General features: G+C 47.4%; 1 protein-coding gene across 3 annotated transcripts in view; it reads right to left on the reverse strand.

The window, feature by feature from the left end:
* Positions 1-2568: 2568 nt before the first annotated feature.
* Vps11 (VPS11 core subunit of CORVET and HOPS complexes) overlaps positions 2569-13550 on the reverse strand; it is a 12073-nt gene continuing 1091 nt past the window's right edge. Inside the window, exons 2-16 of one of the 3 annotated variants that reach the window (XM_021206022.2) lie at positions 12189-12337; positions 11962-12097; positions 11489-11652; positions 10639-10886; positions 8614-8815; positions 8086-8237; positions 7332-7518; positions 6786-6932; positions 6495-6683; positions 6231-6392; positions 5596-5735; positions 5306-5508; positions 5047-5218; positions 3374-3596; positions 2569-3064 (exon numbers count right to left, since the gene is read on the reverse strand). In XM_021206022.2, coding sequence (XP_021061681.1) covers positions 2900-3064; positions 3374-3596; positions 5047-5218; positions 5306-5508; positions 5596-5735; positions 6231-6392; positions 6495-6683; positions 6786-6932; positions 7332-7518; positions 8086-8237; positions 8614-8815; positions 10639-10886; positions 11489-11652; positions 11962-12097; positions 12189-12337 — 2639 coding nt within the window. In that variant the 3' untranslated portion in view covers positions 2569-2899. Of the gene's footprint in view, positions 3065-3373; positions 3597-5046; positions 5219-5305; positions 5509-5595; positions 5736-6230; positions 6393-6494; positions 6684-6785; positions 6933-7331; positions 7519-8085; positions 8238-8613; positions 8816-10638; positions 10887-11488; positions 11653-11961; positions 12098-12188; positions 12357-13550 lie in introns of all 3 variants that reach the window. The other 2 variants (XM_029543463.1, XM_029543464.1) reach the window with 2 other exon arrangements.

Raw genomic sequence — 13550 nt, forward strand, 5'->3', positions numbered from 1 at the left:
GTGTGTGGGGCATGCAACCCTGGAGACAGGGAAGGTGTGGGGCGTGCAACCCTGGAGACAAGGGAAGGTGTGGGGCGTGCAACCCTGGAGATGAGTGGGAGTGAGATTCAGGCTTCACATGTCCTAGGCATACATTGCACCACTGAGCTCTATGCCCAGCCTCAAAAGTGTTTGCCAGGTGTGGGGAGGCTGAGGCAAAAGGATTCTGAATTCTATACCATGCTGGGTAGCAAAACCCTGTCTCAAAAGCAAACAAAAAGAACCCTAGCGCACACAAACACACACATGCTGCACTGGTATGCACAGCCCTTGTATCACATGCCTAAGGTTTTGGGTTAGCTCCAAGAAACACACATACTGTTCTTTCCACTACTTTAATAGCAATGAATCAAGCATTGTACAGAGGCCATTTGTTTCTTAAGTCAAAATTGCTGTTCAAAGTAATGTCCAGATGGGAAAACTGAGGTTCTGAGAAAGTAGGAATCAACATAAGTGGTTGGAGGGCGGTACACTCATATGATCCCAGCTACTGGGGAGGCTAAGACAAGATGAGGATGCCTTGAGCCCAGGAGGAGTTCAAGACCTGCCTAGACAACAAAAGAAGACCCCATGTCAAAATGAAAAAGAATGGCACTGGAGCTGCAAAATGGCTCAGTGGGCAAAGCACTTAACCGTGCAGTCATGGTAGCCTGAGTCTGACCTGTTCTAATCCATGGTAAAGGTAGGAGAGAATCCACTCAGAAAGCTGACCTCTGACCTGCCCATGTGTACCATCACATGCCCGCCCTGCCTCCACATCACACACATACCAAATAAATGTAAAGGAGCTCAAAATCAAATACTATAACTGGGATTCAGGCTCAGCTGTCTGGTCCAGTCTATCGTAACTGCCAAAGCAGTGGCCACTTGTAAGCCCAACCCTTAGGAAACAGACTAAAGTGAACTATCACAAGTTCAAGGCTAGGCAGGGCTACATCCAAAGGCTTTCTAAACAATAAAGGGAATCCAGAAAACAAAGCTGCTTAAGTCAGAGCCCGTGATTTTTTTTTTTTTTTTTTTTACTGTGACAGGGACACACTGAGTGGCCCCAGTTGGCCTGAATTCACAGAGATCTGCCTGCCTCTGCCTCCTCAGTGCTAAATACCATGCCTGGCTTGTGTTACTTTCATTAAACCATCTCATGGGAGCACAATTTACTGACAGGGCCCCAAATATCGTAAGCATAGTAACATAACCTTTATCCTGACAACTTCAAAAGGGGGAAAATGTTTAAACAAAAGATCTTTTCTCTTGCTTATCTGACACTGAAGACAGCAAGATACCAACCTATCCTGACTAGGTCCAAGGCTATCTGCCTTCTGTTAAGAGTGTTTTAAAACATTATTATTATTATGTGTGCATATGTCTGCGTGTGTATGTAGGTAAGAAGTCAACCCGAGGGAGACCTTTCACCATGTGGCCCTAAGCGATGAAACTCTGGTCACAAGACTGGAAGTAATCTACCTGCTGAGTCACCTCAGGTGCTCAGCAGCCCAGCTAGTATTGAAGCCTAGGACTATCCTGTCTCCATCTCAGAAGTGCTGGGTCACAGGTATGAGAGGACGACCATCCGTTTCTGCTTAGATGAGCAAGCGCTGTTTTGCATGTCTTGCTCCAGGATGCACTCACAGTTCAGTCCTATTTAAGGTAAGGTCTTAACTAAGTAGTCCACCCATAGCCCAGCCTGTCTTGGAACTTGCTCTGTAATGAAGGCTGCTCCTAATTTGTGATCCTCCTGCCTCAGTTTTTTTTTTTTTTAAATATTTATTATTATACATGTAGCTGACTTCAGAAACCCCAGAACAGGGTGTCGGATCTCATTATGGGTGGTTGTGAGCCACCATATGGTTGCTGGGATTTGAACTCAGAACCCTCGGTCAGTGCTGTTACCCTGAGCCATCTTGCCAGCCCATGCCTCAGTTTCTTGTTTAGCAGTATATGCCACCACACCCAACTTCAGTGGGCCTTTTTTATTATTATTAATTATATGTAAGTACACTGTAGCTGTCTTCAGATGTTCCAGAAGAGGGCGTCAGATCTTGTTACAGATGGTTGTGAGCCACCATGTGGTTGCTGGGACTTGAACTCAGGACCTTCGGAAGAGTAGTCGGGGTGCTCTTACCCGCTGAGCCATCTCACCAGCCCCTCAGTGGGCCTTTTGAAGAGGCTCTCCAGAAGGTAGCTAGTATATAGCTTAGTAATGTACTTGCCCTATGTATCAACACAATGAACTTAACTTTCCCAGATGTCACAAGCCCCACCCACTACTCAAGTGTTGTGAAGCCAACCAGACAGGAAGACCACAGGCAAGGAACTAGAACTCAGGAGGTTCTTAGATATCTGTCACCTGAGGGCGAAGTGTGATGACACACATACCTTTAATCCCAGACTCAGGAGACAGAAGCAGGAGAATCTTTGTGATTTTGAGGCCAGACTGGTCTACATAATGAGTTATAAGCCAGTCAAGGATACACAATGACATCCTGTCTCAAAAACAAAAAAGAGAACACCAGCAAAATCTCCATACAGTATTTTTCAGTCCTCATGCTATCAGTATACTTTTATTTCTAGGCTCTGGGAGCAAGGATCCGAGCACAGCCTGGTGCCCTGAGTAGAGAATAAAGCAGCTATTGTCCACAGAGAGGCTGCTGACCTGCCCCTCCTCACTGGGCTGCAACAATCTATATTGCTGGTCAGCAGGAGGGACAGCAGGCTGGCAAAAGGAGGAGGCAGGGAAAGCAGAGTCCCTTCTTGAGTCCCGAGGCTCTGGAACTGTGGTCATGTCTGCGACCATGTCTTCCTCAGGCCCATGTCTGTGCTTCAGAGGCCCAGGGCTAAGGCTTTCCCAGGAGCTGCCTAACTAAGTTCCCCTCCTGGAGTGCATCAGCAGGTCCCGCTGCAGTCCAGCCTCCAGGCTGGGGGTCAGTCTGGCTGTAGGAGGGTCGGTCAGCAGAGTCAACTTGTTGAAAACCCCTCTGCCAAAGTAGTCCGCAATCACAGAGAAGCTGTCATTCGAGCACTTGAGCTGCAAGGAAACAAAGAATCAGACCTACAGTGCTCACTTGCTAACTGAAAAGGGAACAAATCCTCTGGCTCTGAGGCCCCTGTGGCACTGATGGTGGCGTGCGCGCATGCACACATGCACGCATGCATGTACCAATGGAGGCCAGAGAGGGCATTAGATACCATGAAGCTGGATCAGGCAATTGTGAGCCTCCTGATTCTGGTGTTGGGAAATTAACTCGGGTCCTCAAGAGCCTTCCCTGCTCTCTGAACTACTGAGCACTCTCCAAACCACCCTGTCCCCCATCCTTTTTAACCTGCTCATCCCCACCTGATGTTGGAACTGATCGTGGAGATCTCGTTTCTGTTCCTGGGCCCGGATCATATCCATCACCTTGCGGTTCTCAGGGAGGCAGGTGGGGCAGTCAGCATCACTTTCTGAGTAACTCTCAAAGCAGTGTTGGTGGAAGGAGTGGCCACACAGGAAATGGACTGAGGGCAGCTCCAAGGCACTGTTACAGATGCTGCACTTGGTCTTCTGGAAAATCTTTGGACTACAGGGAGGAGACAGAAACAGTGGCAAACACTGAGGACAGGGACAGCGCCCAGTGAGAGGAAAGGAAGCAGGATGTACAAGGTTCCTTGAGAAGTCACAGAAACCCTGCATGTTCTTCCCACCCTAGGGGAGTCAAACAGGTATAAAAGCTCCAACCTGGAGCGAAGGTTTTTTGTTTGTTTGTTTTTTGTTTTTGTTTTTGTTTTTTGTTTTGCTTTTCGAGACAGGGTTTCTCTGTATAGCCCTGGCTGTCCTGGAACTCACTCTGCAGACCAGGCTGGCCTTGAACTCAGAAATCCGCCTGCTTCTGCCTGAGGAGGCTGGGTACCTTGGCAGAGATGACAGCGCTTGCTGTGCTAGCCTGACCTCTGAGTTTGAGCCCTGAACCCCATGTGGAAAAGTGCAACGTGATAGTGCATACCTGTGACCCCTGCACTCTTAAGAGGTGGAAACTGGTGGTCAGATATGCAGCATAGCACAAATAAGAGAGACTATACCTCAACTAGGCAAGAATTACTAATACCTGAGATCTGACGCCTCTGTCATCTGCAGGAACCTGCACTCAAATACATATACTTATACAAACACATTTATAAACCATTTAAACACAAACAAGGGTGTGATGAGGCTGAAGAGATGGATCACTGGTTAAGCATACATGCTCCTTTTGAATAGAACCTGAGTTTATTTCTGAGCTTCTACATTAAGGGGCTTACATCTGCCTTTAACTCCAGCTCCAGGAGAGCCAATATCCCTCTGGCCTCTTTTTTTATACAAGCATCAGCACACTTGTGCACACATGTACACAGACACTAAAACCTTTAAAAAATAAGATTTATGACTGGCCATGGTGGCACACGCCTTTAATCCCATACTCAGGGAGGCAAAGCAGTTGTGTATCTCTGTGTTCTAGGCCAATTCGGTCTACACAAGGAGTTCTAGGACAGCTATGGCTATATAGACAGACCCTTTCTCAAACAAAACACAAAACAAAACCAGGAGGATATATAATTAATCATTTTTTTTAGACTCCACTAAAACATCTTCAGAGGGCTGGAGGTGTATAGTTTCAGTGGTAGAGTGGATGCCTCGCAGGTGCCCCTCAACCTTCCCAATGCCACTACCCTTTAATTCAGGTCAGGTTGTGGTGACCCCAACCATAAAATTACTTTTGTTGCTACTCTGTAACTGTAATTTTGCTTCTGTTATGAATCGTAATATAAATATCTAATATACAGAATATCTTATATGTGACCCAACCCACAGGTTGAAAACCAATGCCTGAGAGTAATCCTTGATGAAGGGAAAAGGGGGGAAAGGGAGAAAACACAGGAAGAAACGAAGTGGGAGCTCCAACCCATTCCATAAATCCTGAGAAAGCATACAGCAGCACACCGTGACAGCCAAAGTCAGCCCCTGCCCCACTCCACACATCCCAGCATGGCTACCTCTCCTTGAGCTCCTGGATTTCCTGGCGGATGCGAGTCGTCTCCTCTCTGTACCGCCGCACCCGGAGCTCATCCTGTGCTATCTGCTGGCTCTGTTTCTGCAGTTTTTGGACCAGGTAATCTCGGATGATAGACAGGGTAGCTGTGGAGTTGTGGGCCAGGGTCTGGACCACTGAAATTGGGGACCAAGAGGGAAGAATGAAGCAGCAGCAGCAGCCATGCAGAGCCCCTAGCTGTGGCAGCCTGTCCTCACACATACCTAGAAGAGGCGGCATGAGGCTCTTGTTCTCGATGTGCCTGAGCACAGCCGCCACATACTCCTTGCAGTCTTCCTCCTTGCGGGCGAAGTAGCTGAGGGCCTGCTCCCACAGGGAGGGCTCCTGCTCCCCGTGGCGCTCACACACGGCAATCACCTGCCGATACTGCTCGTGCTGCATGTGGTAATGCATGATCTGCTGGAACCTGGGGCCAGGAACAGGACACACCTCATGGGTTGTCCTGCAAAAATCACCGGAATCTTCCTTTCCCCTGAGGATCCCCCAAACTCACAGCTTCCCCTGCTCATAGAGGTAAAGGACCCCATCCTGGAAGTCATGCATCTGGCATAGAACCAATGCCTTGTCAAACACATCACAGAATCGGCCACTCTTCAGCAGGGAGATGGCCTCTGCATGAAGTTTCTCCTTGGCCTACAAGAGAAAGTGGTTGGGCCGTTAGTCATCAGATGGCACAAGGTCTTTTACACAAGGCAGATCAAATGTCCCTCTCAATCCAATCAGTAAAACCTATCTGGCCCCAGAGGTAAGGGACTACTCTCAACATCAGCACTTCTCAACCTGTGGGTCTTAACCCCTTAGGAAAACCTCTACCTCCAAAATACTGACACTGTAATTCATAACAGTAGCGAAAACTACAGTTATAAAGTACCAAAGAAAACAGTTCCATGACTGGGTCACCGTGACCTGAGGCGCTGTATTAAAGGTCGTAGCATCAGGAAGGGTGAGAACCACTGCCCTAGATAAAGCAACAGAAGTCAGCTACAAAGCTGGAGAGCAGGCACAAAAGGCACTGGCTTTCTTTACTCAGTGCTAGGGAAGGAACCCAAGGCTTCCTACCCAGGAGCTAGAGAAGGGACTGCCCAGCTCTCTGCTTTCCAGCACCTCCCATGGCTGCGGTCAGGTTACCTGGGGATCCTTCTCATGGGCCCAGTTCTGCAGCCGCAGCTCCAGGAGCGTGTCATAGATGCCCTGCGGGGAGTCCGGCTGCACCTCACTCATGTGCTCCAGGAAGGCTTTCAGCTCTCTTGGGTTGTTGGCAAAGATAGGGATGAACTCCTCAGAGCTGGCCTAGAGAGATGGGAAAAAGGGACATGGTGGCTAAGGAAGGTGCCTCAGTGCTCACAGGCCTCTAAGGTGACCTCTGCTACTCAAACTGCTTCCCAGTCTCACCCGGCAGCTCGGAGCCTCCCGATCGCCTCGGCCTTCCAGACTGGGTCGATAGTCAGTGCAGAGGCCTTTCAGCAACTGGGTTGTCTGCTCCGGTATGTGGTGCATGAGGATCTTGCCATAGCGTTTCATGTTACTCTCCGCTTGCTCGAAAGGCAGTTTCCCGATATACCGAAGGGCTTCCTGATAGTTCTGTGGAGAGGTGAAAGGTGAAGGAGTGCCCGTCTCACCCAGCAGGTGTCTTTAAGTGTGTCTTCAAAGTGGCATTCTGCCCAAAGCAAGAACCTCACCCACCTTAATGTCCTCTAGCTGGATCTTCAAATACCACTCATGATGTGCGTGATTCTCAGCCAGATAGAGGGCATGGGAGTAGTAGCCAGCCTGCCGGAGGACCTTGATGGCTGTCTCCACATCAAAGTGGACTTCACTCTCGCTCTTTGTCTGCCAATAAGACATTAAACACTTCATTTGCATGGAAGTGGCTACAGAAGAGAGACTAAACAGGCATCTGACATTACAGCATGTTTCTACGGGGCAATTACAACCTGGCTTGAAAAACATGCTAGCCAGCCTCTTGCAACTTCTGCTTCAAGACCCAAGGCTTTCCTCTGTCCCCATCAGTAGGAAGACATTTCTAGGGACTCAGGGCTTCCTTAATGGCATTTCTTTGGCTTCAGTGCCATGGAATGTTCTAGACAGTAGGAGCAGCTCCTCTTCTTAGAGGAGAGAGCACTGGTTCTCAAGCTGGCCTTCTGCTCTCCTATGCCATGAAGAACAGCAAAGGCACTTGAGGCTCAGTGACGCCTCCCAGGAACCATCCTGTCCAACACCACCCTTCACCTTGATGAATTCCTCCAACTTGGAGCTGTCCTTGAGCTTGGTATAGCAGTTCAGAAGCAGGGTGGTATGATCAGCATTAGCCAGAGATTGCCGATGCAGGGTTTGTAGATAGGCGGTCAAGTTGTGGATGCGCTGGGCATCCAGAAACTTACGGATCACATAGGATGGCTCCAACTTTCCAATGGTTCTAGGGAAACATCATCAGGATTAGAGTACTTTGTCAAATCAACTGCATAGGGATCACTACAGACCTGTTAGTGTGTCCTGTGTAGGCCACTTCTAACAAAGTCAATGTGGTGTCAGTGATACTAAACATACTATAAACTACATCATGCGAGGCTCCACAACACTGGGTCTTTTGCTCTTGTTGTTTTTGAGGCAAGATCTCATTATGTAGTGAAGGCTGGCTTGGGAAATTGTTATGTGGACCAGGCTGGCCTTGAACTCACAGAGATCTGCCTGCCTCTGCCTCTACCTCCCAAGTACTAGAATTAAAGTCTTGTGATGCTGTACCAGGTCTTGTGTCTGAAGACAGACTCACTATGTAGTACACAACCCTGCTTCAGTTCTGGGACCCAGGCATTCTCACCAGCTTTCCTCACACGGGCAGCACCACAGTTTCCACAGGAAAAGTGAACACTTCCTGGTGAAATACAACACCCCCCACTTCTGCCCTCCCCTCTGGCATGGGTTTCAGCAATCTAGCTGTCTATTCTGCACACAGAGCTACATCCCACAGCACATCCAGACTAACCGGATATATTGCTGCACAGCCCCATCATGGTTGCCCTTGCTGTAGAGATGGTCTCCATACTGCATGAAAATTTGAGCCAACCCATCACTGTCCAGATGTTGACTCTTAGCCAGGTTAATTGCCATCTCAAATAGATTCTTCTTAAATAGCATCTAGAAGAAGAGAGATTAGAACATTGGTAGAAATCGTCCTGAGAGTATACCCTCTCCAAAAGTACCCATAATAGACACAGTAAAAGTCCTGGAGTTATATTCTGCCTACAGTCTAGACAAAGACCTCAAGATAACCCCAAGACCAACACCAACATCAATCACCTCACCTACAGAAGGTCCCTGTAAACAAGGAGGGTTGGCCTACCTCCCAGCCATTACTTCCCTCCAAAGCCACATATTAGACCCTAAGGAAACTGAGGAAGGCTATGTGTGACTCAAAGAGAAGAGAAGTCACTGGGCCCAGGTGACCTAAGAAACCCGTTCCTGGAGCTACTTCTAGATGCCTGTGCCAGCTCTGAGAACCTGGTGGCCTTGCCTCCAGTTTGGTCTGTGTGTCCTTCTCCTGCAATGCGTGGACCCGCCCATCCCGCGTCAGCACGTACAAGGAGCCCCACTCAGCGAGCACATCCACTACATCCTCAAAAACAGCGCTGTAGGCGATGAACTTGTTGCACAGGTCATAGATGTTGAGGATCTGCTTGTCAGAGCTCTGTGAGTCCCTGCTGGTAAACTCCGACCTGCACGGGAAAGAAAAGCACCCACTATTTAGATCACCTTGTCTCAGTTCCCTTATGGCGCCTTCCCATGACAACTTCGGTGCTGCCCCATTCCAGTTAGAACAAATCACCTCATCGGCCCCTCCAGCAGCTCATCTCCTACATGCAGAATTGTGCTGACAGCTGTGGGAAAGAACACACAATCCTAGTCTTACCCTCTAGTACCCTACCGTTAATCCTAGCCAACAGAGTAGGAAGTAAACATTCAGATGTCCATTCACTTGACAAAAAAATTGCCCATCGCCTGGTAGACAATGTGCTGAGTAAAACCAATCCAGCAGGGGCCGGGAGAGGGCTCTGGTGAAAGTGCTTGCTCTGCAGGCACCAGGATCTCAGACCAATCCTCAGAACCCACATTTACAACAAAGGCAAACACCAAACAAGCTGGTGCAGGGGTTGGAGAGATGGCACAGCAGGCAAGAGCACTCAGTACTCTTTCAGAGGACCCCAGTTCAGTTCCCAGCACCCACCTGGTGACTCACAGCCACCTGTAACTAAGGGATTGATGCCTCTGCCCTCCAAAGCACCTGCAGTTGTGGGCACAAAAATCCATAAACATAATTAAAGATTAAAAAAAAGAAGAAGAAGAAAAGAAAACAATAGGTACAACGGCATATACTTGGCCAGGAAGTAGGTACAGGCAGATCCTGGGTCTCACTGGTGGCTGACGGGCAGGCCGGCCTAGTCTACCTGGTAAGGCCCAGGCCAGTCATAGACCAGCTCCAAAAAACCAAGCGAATGGTGCCTGAGGTTGTCCTCTGGCCTCCACACACAAGGCCATACACGCACCTGCACACACATGAACATTAAACACACACACAACTAACACAGAGTGCTCTCACTATGCAAAAGGCCCAACCGTCCCTTGGTAGTGCTCTGGGAAACCCCAAACAAGAAAACCCATGCCATATACTTTGTAGCACCTTGTAGTTCCTCAGACACTCAATCCTTTCTCCTCCTACCTAACTTACTTTCACCAATAGTTAAAAAAAAACCCAATCCCAGGTCAGACTCCCTGAAGCAGTCTACATTCACATGATGTTTTACACAAATGTCTAAAACAAAAACACGTTTTTCTGGATGGAGAGATGGCTCAGTGGTTAAGAGCAGTTAAAAGCAGTGTTCTTCCAGAGGTCTTGAGTTCAATTCCCAGCAACCACATGGTGGCTGTGACCATTTATAAGTGATCTGATGCCCCCTTCTGGCATGCAGGTATACATGCAAATAGAGCACTCATATACATAAAATAAGTAAATTTAAAAAATAAAACAAAACAACACATTTTCCAGTAAAAATAGCTAAGGGGACTGAAGAGATGGCTTAGTGGTAAAGAGCACCGACTACTCTTCCAGAGGACCTGAGTTCAATTCCCAGCAACCACATGGTGGCTCATAACCACCTGTAATTGGGTCCAATGTTCTCTTCTGGTGTGTCTGAAAATAGTGACAATATACTCACATATATAAAATAAATATATCTTAAAAAAAAAAAAAAATTAGCAAGCCGGGTGTGGTGGCGCATGCCTTTAATCCCAGCACTTGGGAGGCAGAGGCAGGCAGACTTCTGAGTTTGAGACCAGCCTGGTCTACAGAGTGAGTTCCAGGACAGCCAGGGCTACACAGAGAAACCCTGTCTCGAAAAACAAAAAGCAAACAACAGCAACAGCAACAACAACAAAAAGCCTCAAGTGATAGACTAGCTGGCTTGAGGCTTAGAATTTTAGAAAATGACAGTTCTGGGGAACAAGTCCATCCTCTCCTTTTCCCTCTTCCCTGGAGTCTTACTTGGGAGAAACCTTCCGGTCACGGGAGACAATGACAAGGTAGCCTCTAAACCAGTGGGCGATGAGCTTATGGCCCTCAAAGGCAAAGCAGGGTCCACGTTCATCGGGCTGGTAAAGGTAGACACACTCATCCCCAGCAACAATGAACTGCAGGTCCTGAGAAGGGTCGCTCAGGGCTGAACAGCGCAGGCCACAACCATGGGTATCCAACTCCACACGAGGGTAGTCCTTTCCAGAAACTATATAGGACTGCCAAAGGGAAGAAGACGTTAGCAGGCTCCCTTTGAAGAGGCAGCTCCTAAGCCTTCAGACCGACACTCCCACTTCCCTGTGGACTCTCATTGGTTTTCCACTTAGCATTTCTATCTCTCCTTGGCCACTTGCTTCTCTATCACTGTCACCTAGCCATTAGATGAATGTACTAGGGGCCGTATTCTCTTCTTTTTTATACTATCAGAAGCTATCAGTAGAATCCTTCAAGTTAAGAACTACATCGATTCTTTGCCGGTTATCAAAAGTGTGTTCCTAGGTTGGAGAGGCACTTCGCGCCAGTGTGACCACAATAATCAGGGGGTTCGGGGCTTGATCCTTCATGCCAAACACTTTCCAAAGGCAGCTCGCAACCACCTGTAACTCCAGGAACTACCAGGCTCCAGAGAGCTAAAGCTGTGCCTAACAAGGGAGAATCATTATGCTATTATAAGCACAGAGTCATTTTCCTAAGTCTCTCTCTTAGTCTCCTATATGAAAAAAATATTAAACTGGGAAAACGATTCAAAGCTTTATAACAAAAAAATGTAAGACTCTCCAACCTCTCCTGTTGGTTCCCTTGGGCATGACCCTGATCATACCTGAACATTTTCAGTTGTCACGACAAACAAGTGAGTGGTCTTTCCTGCTTGGCGAAAGGCCAGTCCAGTAACAGGATAGTTGCCCTTGTGCAAAATCTGTGTCTTGCTGTGCCGGTCCCGGGTAATATCTCCCTTGTTCAGAGTGACACTGCCATCTGTGAAACCTGAAAAACAGAAAACAGTGGCAGCACATAGAAACTGCAAGACCACTTCAAAGAAAATGGAAAATTCTAGAAATGGGGGCTGGACAAGAGGCTCAGTGGTTAAGAGCACTGGCTGCTTTTCCAGAGGACCCAGGTTCAATTCCCAGCACCCACATGGCAGTTCACAACTGTCTGTTATTCCAGTTCTGGGGAACCCAATGCCATCACATAGACATACATATAAGCAAAACACCAATGTACATAAAATAAAAATAAATCAATTTTTAAAAAAATCTAGGAATGTGTTTTTTTTTCCTCCTTTCAGCATACCAATGGCCATAAAGTTGAGGTTCTCATGGACAGTCAAACAAGACACAACAGTTGGCTCTGTCCCTGGGATGGCAGGGAAAATCCGGGTGCAGAGTGGATTGCCACCATCTCTCTTTTCCAGATTCCAGATCTTTACCTGGAGACAGCCCACGGACACGTGAGAGTTAGTTTCCCTCCAACCAAAAACCATACCTCAGGCGTCTGGATTTTTCTTTTCTGGGACTTACCAGAGGGTTAATACCCTCTTCATCCTCACCAACCGATGCCAGAATATTGTGTTGCTTCAGCTGATATAAGTGTGTCACCCGTAGTTTGTAGGCCTGGAACCCTGTAAGCTGTAGAGAACGTGGCAAAAACCAGATCTGGCCTTCCATATGTGCAAGGTAGTCAAGGTGCTTCTTTTCCAAGGAGTGACATAACCGTCCCCCACCTCATCTACAGCTGTATTTCTACGCGTTAATAGTACAACGAGGAATTAAAATATCTTAGGAGAAGCCAAGGCTGGAGACATAGCACACAACTGACACTTACATAGCACACACAAAGCCCTGGGTTAGCTATCTAGCACCATATATAACTGGGTGCAGTGACACATGTTTGTAATCTTAGAACTTCAGAGGTAAAGGTAAAAAGGTTAGAAGTCATCCTTGGCTAAATAAGATCTTGTGTTATAAATTTAAAAAAGAAAGAACAAAATGAAACACACACACATGCACTTATCTTAAGAGAGATTACATTCACATAATTTCAATTACAGTACATTATTATAACTGTTCTGTTTTGGTATTATTGTTGCTAATTTCTTACTGTGCTTAATTTAGAAATTAAAAGTATGATCAGTGTGTTGTCACTGACTTAGCAAATTTTAATTTATAATGCTACAAAAGCGACAAGCAGTAGAAATTCTACTTTGAGGGCTGAGGGGTAGAACATGTAGGAAGAAAGCATAATTGAGAAGGTGCCGGCCTTTCCTGAGCTAGTAATATGGGTAAGATACTCTCTTTCAGGATAACCCTTAATCCCAGTGATCTGCAAGAGATGGGCGGATCTCTGTGAGTTCAAGGCCAGCCTAGTCTACACATTGAGACCTTGTCCAAAAATGTTTTAAAAAGATACTCTCTTGTGATGGCGGACACATTTAGCTCCCAGTCAGCAATGGAATCAGAAGGGAACATTGATATAGGAGTTATAGTGTACTCTGTTGCTATTTACACTAGGCAAGATAAATGCATTTTTGGCTTGTATTACTTGCCTGGATGTCAACCCATCTTAAGTTGAGGAACAAGCATCTCTGAAGGAAAAAGTAGCCCCCATGTAGTTTGTACCTTCCAGTGGCTTGAGACCTCAGCTGGGGTCTGACTGTACATCCCAAGGGCTTCCCCACATAGCTCATGAACAAAGCAAACAGACTCCTTATCTCCTCTACCTCCCCGCCTACAATATCTGACAGGGACGTAACACCTCACACACGCTCACACTCACACTGACTGACACACACACACACACACCTCACACACGCTCACACTCACAGACACACACACGCTCACACTCACACTGACTGACACACACACCTCACACACGCTCACACT

Source organism: Mus pahari, chromosome 10 (assembly GCF_900095145.1).
Source record: "Mus pahari chromosome 10, PAHARI_EIJ_v1.1, whole genome shotgun sequence".
In the NCBI taxonomy this organism is placed as follows: domain Eukaryota; kingdom Metazoa; phylum Chordata; class Mammalia; order Rodentia; family Muridae; genus Mus; species Mus pahari.